We start from the raw sequence: 9906 nt of genomic DNA, 5'->3' as shown, positions 1-9906 counted from the left end.
CAAAAGAAATATTTATGATGATTCTTTTTGCTATTAAAGTTTCTTTTTGCTTATAATGTTTTGAACAGAAAATACTTAGATAATTTTATTCTTTGAAATTAGAAGTTTGTGTGAATCTCAAGTTTGTGATTAACTTTACTAGTGTCATTAGTTTTCAAATTAGAATAGTTAAAATTTGAATTCTTTGAAATTTGTGTGAATCTCAAGTTTGTGATTAACTTTGCTAGTGCCACTAGTTTTCAAATTAGAATAGTTAAAATATGAATTCTTTGAAATTTGTGTGAATCTCAAGTTTGTGATTAACTTTACTAGTGCCATTAGTTTTCAAATTAGAATAGATAAAATTTGAATTCTTTAAAATTTGTGTGAATCTCAAGTTTGTGATTAAAATTACTAAAAAAATGAACATAGATGCGCCTATACAAAAAATTCAACCTAAATTCATAATCAATTTCCATGAATTTCAGAGAAATTCATTATGAATTTAGGTCAAATTTCCTGTATAGGGGCATCTATTTTCATTTTGAGAGGAGCTCAACAGTGAAGAGAGGGACAGGCTTATAAACCAGTGTGGGCGCCCTTCGGTTTACTAGTGCCATTATTTTTTCAGTTCTACTTAGAACTAAATACTTATAGTTTTTTTAGTGATTTCTTTTTTCTTTTAGGTCACAAAAAAAATAAAAATTTCTCTGTTAGTGAACATAGATGCACTTATAGAGAAAATTAAACACTTTGTAGAATAGTTAAAATTGATTTTTGAGTCAATCTTTTTCCTGCTATTTAATAGTAGGTGGCACTTTTTTTGTTTTTTTGTTGTGTAGTGATTTCTTTTTTATTTTAGGTCACAAAAATTATAAACTTTCTGTTAGTGCCATTTGTTTTAAAATTTGAATAGTTTAAATTTGAATAGTTTAAATTTGAATTTTTTAAAATTTGTGTGAATCACTAGTTTATGAATAACTTTACTCAATTTGGTAATTTTAGTTAGTCATAACAAATATTATAGGCATTTTTTCTTTTTTGCTATTTATTTTTTCATTTCTACTTAGAACTAAATACTTATAGTTTTTTAGTGATTTCTTTTTTCTTTTAGGTCTCAAAAAATAAAAACTTCTCTGTTAGTGAACATAGATGCACTTATAGAGAAAATTAAACATAAATTCATAATTAATTTCTATTTATGAATTTAGGTCCAATTTCCTCTATAGGTGCATCTATTTTCACTTTGAGAGGAGCTCAACAACGCAGAGAGGGACGGGCTTATAAACAGGTGTGGGCGCCCATTCGGTTGGCGAGGTGGGACTAAACTCTGGGCAAACCCTTTAGTCCCGGTTCGTGGCATGAACTGGGACTAAAGGGGAGCCTTTGGTCCCGGTTCATGCCACGAACCGGGACCAATGGTGGTGGGCCAGGAGCCAGGCCCATTGGTCCCGGTTCGTCCCACCAACCGGGACCAAAAGGTCCAGACGAACCGGGACCAATGGCCCACGTGGCCCGGCCGGCCCCTTGGGCTCACGAACTGGGACCAATGCCCACATTGGTCCCGGTTCTAGACTGAACCAGGACTAATGGGCTGAGCCGGCCTGGACCATAGCCCTGTTTTCTACTAGTGAGTATCTAAGGTGCTCACATTATTGTCATGCATAACACATAGTAGCACATAATTTATTCTGATACGGTATCATAATATGATACTGAACCATCTCTTTCTTCATTTAAATCAACACCACCACGTCAAAATTGTATAGTTGACATGGATAATACTAGTTATGATACTCCTATTATGACCAACCTGAGTCAGTTCATCTCCTTCCTGGTAAATAAGTACAACTCCTTGAGTCATGCCCATCAGAGGAGAAGGTGGTGCAGAGATTGCAGCACCTCCTGATGAGAGCTAGAACCATCATTGAGGAGGAAGACAGGCGATATATAACCAACTTCGGGATGATGATGCGGCTCAAGAAACTCTCAGAGGCCATGTACCGAGGATGCTGTGAGCTGGACAACTTTAGGTACCGTGCCTTTCATTGCTTGACAGTGCAGGCTGCGACAAGGTTAGCATCAATGACTAGTCTAGCAGCAGCTTGCAGTTAGCCATTCCTTTCAAGCGTTCTCGAACAACAATGTCAAGGCAATGCTCCTCGAGTCACATGGTGCCTTGAAAAGTTTAGGAATTGCTATGGCTAATATCAGAATTTATTATTCTTCTGGGTGGATGTGAGCTTCTTGCTGGAGCACATTTACCCTCCTGGTGATTATGCACCAGCAGTTCTTCCAATAATAGGTGGTGTAGCAATTGGGAAAAAAACTTTGGTTGCCCATGTGTGTCGCAACGAAGGGGTTCGGTCATGCTTCTCCTCTATTTGGCACTTGAATGGACAACCTCTTGACCATACTTGACCATGGAAGGACCTTGTTTGGGACGATGTTGGTAGTTATTGAGTTTGCTTCTAATGTAAGCGACGATGAATGGAACAGGTTTTACTTCTTTGCCATTAGAATGGGCAGAGGAACAAAACTCATCATCCTAAGTAGACTTCAAACATTAGTCCGGTTCCATCGATGAAACCTATTTTTCTAAGTGGTATGTCTTGCGATGAGTTGAGGTACCTTGTCAAGATACTAGCATTCGTGAGTGTAGACCCCACGGAACATCCACAATTAGTACAACTAGTAGAAGAATTTACCAAGCTGTTGCACAATGTGCCAGGTACACTTCTTGCAACAAATATGCTTGCGTATGTGTTGAGAATGAACGTCAGTGTTCAGTTTTGGCGTTGCATAGTGCACAAGGGACTAATATATGTTAAAAGAAACCACTCCATATTTGATATTCAATCAAGCATGCTTAAGGACCAAGCCTCTGCAGTCGACATGACGGATTATGCTTTGTATCCACTTAGCATGATAGCTTGTACTCCTAATGTTTCAATCAAGAAAGAATTGCCAAGTCTGACATTTGGGGAACTTACGAGAGGTCCTAGTGTTACGCCAAAACAAGACTTCATTCTTATTGCATGGGAATCAAGGATACCACCACATAATTCGTTTCCTCATTTTGTTACAAGTCATGCTCAGGTTACACATGCTCAGGGAGCAAGCAGAAAGGAGCGCCAATCTAATTTTGTTTCAAAACTCTTGGACCTCTTGTTGTATATATCTTTTTTGGTAGATGTGAAACGGATGTGTTCACATGGCCATGAAGAAACTATTTTTAGGGGTGATTGTATACCATTAAATGTACTGCAGATCTATAATAATGTGGTATGCTCTATCAGAAGCAACCATGCCCTGCACATCTTTTATAACCAACAATTTCATCTGACACCATTGTACAAATCCTGATCCATACACGAAGGTGAGAAAACTGAACTGAAATTAAAAAAGAATGTTTGCTGGAGTGTTGGACACTGAAACTTCTGAACATTTAGAAAACCGTTTGCTGCACTGGTTTGGCTCCCCGGCCACAACGGGAGGCTAAACGGGATAGAGAAGCTCTAGATCTGAAGCTACGAAAAATATGAGAAAAGTGTCATTTGCTTCACCAAAAAGAGGTGAGAAAAGTGCATGTTCACTATTGCGGAGAGCAAAATCAGATTTGCTCATCAACATAAGTCTAATTGAGCCAAAAGGCCACGTGCAGACACACTTGACCACACTGTCGGTATTAGGTTCTGACGAACCAAAAAGGAATGATATCTATATTATTTGTATGAGAGACACTACACAATGCTTGCTTCTCAATCTAAGGAAAAACAACCGTAGTGCGAGTTCGAACAGATCTCTACTTGTGCGCACGGATTCAAACTTCTGTGTGAAAAAGGGCAAAATAAAACCAAATGGTACCGTGATCTCCGATGGCCAAAAACAGGTTAGAAATTTAAAACTGAGTTAGAATTGAAGATCACCATGAGAATGGACTTCTAATGTCGAGCATGAACAGACACGCACACCCCAGGTAAGTAGTTTAGTGATTGTACTAAGAGTGAAGTGCACTGTAGGTCCTCGAAATATTTCAGAGGTGTCACGCAGGTCCTTGAACTATGAAAATCATCATCCAGGTTCTTAAAGTGCAGTAAGTGTGCCATTCAGGTCCAAAATCTCCCTGACCCCCTCCCCTCTAACCGGTCAGCTGGCGGCGTTAAACGTGAACAGTGAAACAGTGAACCATGAACAGTAAAATAGCATTCGGTTCCGACCATTATTTCTGTACGCGATGAACAGTGCATGGTAACAGTAAAAATGTAAAAAAACTGAAATTCATTGGCATCAAAGATACCCTGGTGCATGAACAGTAAAATGTTCATTAATTCAAAAAATATTCACGAACGATGAATTTGGAAAAATTATTCACGACTTTAATAAACTGCTCGTGACTTTAAGAAAATGTTCGTGAATGATGAATTTGTAAAAATATTCATGACTTTAAAAATGTTCGTGCATGATGAATTTGGAAAAAATATTCGCGACTTTAAAAAAATGTTCGCGAACGATGAGTTTGGAAAAAATATTCGCGTCTTTAAAAAAATATTCGCGAACGATGAATTTCGGAAAAATAGTTGCGACTTAAAAAAATGTTCTAATATTTTATTAAAGTCGCGAATATTTGTGGTTCGCGAACATTTTTTTAAAGTCCCGAACAATTTTTCCATACGCGCGAACATATTTTCAAATTTATTGTTTGTGAACATTTTTCTAAAGTCGCGAATAACTTTTCCATATTCGCGAACATTTTTTTGAATTACCGAACATTTCTACTGTTCACGCACCAGGGCATCTTCGATGCGAAAGAATTTAATTTTTTATATATTTATTTGTTTTTACTGTTCATCATGCACTTCACTCTTGTACCAATAACGATATAAGATGATAAAATCAGCCTGGATTGTCTTTCTAGACCAGATGACATACAGGAAAAAGAAGAAATCAGCTTGGCTTGTCTTTCCAGTAAAGGAGCGCACTTCTGCTAATAAGGACGGCCAATAATGATAAAATTGACTGTACAAGGCGGTCCTGAGAATCTGCGGTGCCACTGCTGAGCTGCCCGGCATGGAAGTCGTTGCTTGGAAATAAACATCAGATCAAGCAACACTTTTACCATTGTGGAAATCAACATCGGGTCAAGCTACACCTTTACTTACCATTGTGGACATCAACATCAGTGCAAGCCTGACATCTGACGAATGCACAGATGTAACGTTTTTCGATCAGACTGAATTAGTACAGACTAAACCACACATAATCAATCAGGTTCTGAAGAAACCAAAAGACAACAGTACAAACAAACAGTTTACCTGTGCCCTGAGAGATTACTGAAGTATATGGAGCTGTGATTCTCATCATCACTAAACAAGATAGAAAAGTAAGCATATCGTTTCTTGTCGATGTGTTGCCCCTTGCTTCTCCACTCAAGTCCTTCTCGAAAAGACCAAAACAATTTCCACCGTCAAACTTTGCTAGAGTGAGTGGTCAATATTCTCATGCTGCTTAGCTTGTCCATATCACATGTCAGGACATTTAGACAGGTATCATTGTGTCACCCACCATCTTGTCGCCATCAACTACTTATAAATCACTGGAGACTTCTCCATTTTGCAAAGATTCTCTGCGAGACTTGTTCGGCAGAGGCCACTTAAATTGTCAATAGAGAGAGTTGCTTTGAATAGGGAAACAAGACCAAGTTTGTCGATCGTCCAAGTTGCAGCAGATGAAAATTCTTCTCCGATGGTAGAGCGAATGGTGCAATGTCTCCTCCCTCCCCTCCCCTCCTGGTCGCTCCCGCGAGCGACGCAGAGGGGAAATCCTAGCCGCCAGTCGCAGGCCCCCCTCCTCCTCGACTCCTCCCTCGCCGCCGCCAGCTCGCGCTGACGGGGGAAGCCCGGTCAGCCTCGACGGCGGCGGGGCCTTCCTTCCCCTGCTCGCTAGGGCCGACGCGGGTCGGGGTCAGCGGGCGGCGGCGTGGCGCTGGTCGAGGGCGTGACGGCACGGCGGCGGGTGGCGGTGGCGGGGCCGGTGCCTGGCGGCGGCGCGATGGGCTCGATGGTGTTCTGTTCCGTGCGGTTGCGCCTGGCGTGGTGGCGGTGGCCACTGGTGGAGCGCGTCGGCCCCCTTCGGCGGGTGGCTGATGCAGATGCGGGGAGTGTCGCTCCTGGCCGCGTGGGCGGCGGATCGGCGGGGAGCGTGGCTGGCTCCTGGGGCTTCCCCGTTTGCCCTTGGAGCAGATCTGGCGATGGTGCTTCCTCTCGGGGGGATGGATTGGGGGAAACCCCTTGGCTGTTCGCTGCAGCAACGACGCCGGCGGCGCTCCGGCGTCGTTCCCCTTCTTGAAGGCGGCTTCGCAATCCCCCCTCGCCCTCCCTTCCTCATCCCGGGTGAAAGCCCCAAATCTCCGGATTGGGTGGTGACGGCGCTCCGGCGTCGTTTTTCTTCTTGAAGACACCACCTTGGAGCGGCGGAGTGGTGGTCGAGGCTTTGGCACGGAAGGTGGCTGCCGGATATCGTCAGTGGTGTCCATGCTCGGCCACTTGCGGTTGAAGTTGGCGTCGGCGCGCGGCGTTGGCGATGATCGATGATGCGGCTGCCTGGTGCGGTAGTCGTGCTTGTCGCCCCCTCCCGGCAACCTGTTGGTCCTGGTCATGCGAGCTCAGGGGTAAGCGACTCTGCCTGTCGACGGCGTAGTGTCCTCCGATCCAGGACTAGAGGGCAGGGGGCTCTCTTCGGAGGTAGAGATGGATGGCGGACCGGATGGCTTGGCTCAAGGGGGATGACGGAGTGTGACAATCCTCCTGCAGCGGGATCTACCTCGGCTTAGTCGTGGCGTGTGTTGGCTCCTGTTCGCCGAGGGCTTCGATGTTCAAGCTTGTGCTTGGTGCATTCGAGTCTTGTTAGTGGCTCCTTTGGTATCTTGTATATTTGCCGTTTATGGTTTTTTCTTCCTTTCTTTTGTATCGTTGAACTTGTGATTCGGTGGGTGCTTTATAATATAAAGCGGGGGAAACCCTTTTTCGGTAATTCTTCTCCATTACCATAGTGCAGATCAACATCAGGTCAAGACTGACCTATATGAAAAATGCTCACAGTGCAAGTTTTTTATTTATTTATTAAACACTGAACTAGCACAAAGGTGAAAATGACAAGTATCCTTGTGTCGCCCACCCACTCGTCACAGTCAAAAGTCAACCATGGAGACTTTAATATTTCGTGAAGACTCTCTGCAAGACTTGGCAGATGCCAGCCTATAAATTTGTTAAAAAGCCGACCAGTTGATTACCTACTTAATTCTGGCCATGGAGGTTGCCTTGTCTGCTGTTGCAGGTGAACTAGTGAGCCGTTTCATCTCCTTCCTGCTAAACAAGTACCATTCTAGCCGTCCACACTCGCAGGAGAAGGTGATGGAGAGGTTGCAGCATCTCCTAGTGAGAGTTTGCACCATCGTCGAGGAGGCGGACACACGGTACATAACCAACTCCGAGATGATGATGCAGCTCAATATGCTCTCAGAGGCCATGTACCGAGAATACAGTGTGGTGGACAACTCGAAGTATCGAGCTCTCCAAGACGGGGCAAGCTCTGACAAGGTTAGCAGCAACGACTCATCTATCGGGAGCTTGTATTTAGCCAAGCGTTCTCGAACAAGTAATAAGGGCACGCACCTTGAGTTGCATTATGCCTTGGAAAGCTTGGAAATTGTTGTTGCTAACATGGCAGAATTTGTGATCCTTCTGGGTGGATGCGAGCGCATGTCTCGTAGGCCATATGATGTTTATCTTTACATAGATAACTTCATGTTTGGCCGGCATGCTGAAAAGCAAAAGCTCTTGAGCTTCTTGCTGCAGCACGACGACCCTCCTGGTGATCATGTACCGGCAGTTCTTCCGATTATAGGTGGTGCAACAACTGGTAAGAAAACTTTGGTTGCTCATGTGTGCGGCGATGAAAGGGTTCGTCTGCGCTTCTCCTCTATATTGCACTTGAATGGAGATAACCTTTTAAGAATACTTGACCATGGAAGGACTATGAAAGGGATGATGTTGATCGTTATTGAGTTTGTTTCTGATATAGATGACGATGACTGGGAAAAGTTTCACTCATTTCTCATAACAATTGGAAGAGGAAGCAAGATCATTATTGTAAGTAGAATTAAAAGATTGGCCCGGTTTGCATCGGTGAAGCCGATTTTCTTAAGTGCTCTATCTCACGATGAGCTGAGGTACCTTTTCAAGATAATGGCATTCGGAAGCGTAGACCCGACAGAACATCCACGGCTACTTCAGCTCGCGGATGAATTTGCCAAGGTGTTGCATAGTATGCAAGCTTCACTTGTTGAAACAACTGTGTTTGCAGATGCGTTAAGAAGGAGTCTGCATGTTCAATCTTGGTGTGGCATATTGGACAAGGGGATAAGATTCCTTAAAAGGAACCTCTCCATGCAGTGGCGAATCCAGGAATACAATGAAGGGTGGGCTCAAACTTAACAGCAAGAAACTAAGCATCATTTTAATTAAAGAGAAAAGGGCATTATCTCCTAATTTTTTAATCCAAATAAGCTAATATTTACCAGAATGCTACTGAAAATATATGTATTATTACTGTCATCGTATGGCTTTTTGAAAATATCAAATTTTGAACGGAAATTTATATCTGTCTAGCTAAATAGTCATTATCTCCAGTCCTTTCGCTCCAAACAAGCTGCAAATTTCTTAGATTACTACTAGAAACATGTAGTACTTGATAGATTTAAAAAATCAAAATTTTCACCAAAATATGAATTTACTTAGCAAAATATAGCCATTATCACTTAATGCTTTTTCTTCAAATAAGCTCAAAATTAGCCAGATTACTATTGGAAACATGTAGTATTTACTATAGTTGTTCTGAAGTTTTTGAAAAGTATCAAATTGGATTATATATTTCATATTTTCCTACTTAGACAGAGAAATATTGATATGCTTTTTTACAGCAAACAAATGTTGATATACTTGTCTTGAGCCATGGAGCGTGAGGGTCCGTCATCTCGCTATCATGTGTCCCTACTCGATATCCTGTGTGGTACTTGCGTGTGGGCTGTTGGAATGTTGGTGTTTTTTGGCAGAGAATAAGATATTGGGTTGCTGGGCTGGGACGTGTAGTACTATTTTCTTTTGTATTTTTGGAGGGTAGGCTAGAGCCTGTTGAAGCCCCCCTACTAGACTCGCCACTGTCTCCATGTATGGTATGCAGCCAAGAATAACGCTCCTAGAACAAGGCCATCCAGTGGACATAAAGGACGTTACTTCGCATCCACACAGCATGGCACCTTATACAATGAATGCTTCAATCGAGAAACCGCCAAGTGTGACTGCTGCGGAACTTCTAACAGATCCTAGTGTTAGACCAAAAGGAGACTTCATTCTCATTTTATGGGAATCAAGGATACCCCTGCATGAATCATTTGTTTATTTTGTTACTAGGCGTGCTCAGGATACACATCATGGTAGCACCTTGCCAGGGAGGAAGCGACGAGGAGTGCCGGTCTAATTTTGTTTCAAAACTCTTGTAATATGTAGCTCTTGCTGTATTTTTTATTCAGAATAAACAGATGTGTTCATGTATACCATTGAAGTAATAAATGTACTAATGATTTTAGCTAATGTACCATAAACTTGTACATTTTATCAGATCCAACGATCCACCACCTGCTCTTTTTAGATAGCGAACAAACGACATCACTCCTTACTATCACTAGCGAGTGAACTCTAAGTAAAGTGACTTACTAATTATATGTTGTGCTGTTGCGTGGATGTGGAATGCACAAAAACTTGGATCAGGTCAGATTACAGTTGCAACTGCAGGATAAGATTGGATTAAGAAGTCTGCTAGGCGCCGGACATCCTTCCCAGGCTGAAAGCAGAAATATTCTGATAAAAT

The 9906-nt window shown here is 42.4% G+C and overlaps 1 protein-coding gene across 1 annotated transcript; it reads left to right on the top strand.

Moving 5' to 3' along the window:
• The first annotated feature begins 7166 nt into the window (after positions 1–7166).
• Positions 7167–9648, top strand: LOC125540627. The gene is made up of 2 exons (XM_048704228.1): positions 7167–8431; positions 9189–9648. Exons 1-2 carry the CDS (start codon positions 7287–7289, stop codon positions 9514–9516), a joined length of 1473 nt encoding a protein of 490 aa, XP_048560185.1. The 5' UTR covers positions 7167–7286; the 3' UTR covers positions 9517–9648.
• The last annotated feature ends 258 nt before the right edge of the window (positions 9649–9906 follow it).

Source organism: Triticum urartu, chromosome 2 (assembly GCF_003073215.2).
Source record: "Triticum urartu cultivar G1812 chromosome 2, Tu2.1, whole genome shotgun sequence".
Taxonomy (NCBI): Eukaryota; Viridiplantae; Streptophyta; class Magnoliopsida; order Poales; family Poaceae; genus Triticum; species Triticum urartu.
Note: the sequence above shows the minus strand (reverse complement) of the source record. Positions and strands in the feature narration are given on the sequence as shown.

Excerpts from the sequence above, each read along its gene's own strand:
- LOC125540627 (XM_048704228.1), top strand. The coding sequence starts at position 7,287 with ATGGAGGTTGCCTTGTCTGCTGTTGCAGGTGAACTAGTGAGCCGTTTC. Across the intron at positions 8,432-9,188 it reads AAAAGGAACCTCTCCATGCA|ACTCGCCACTGTCTCCATGT; the intron begins GTGGCGAATCCA and ends CCCCCCTACTAG.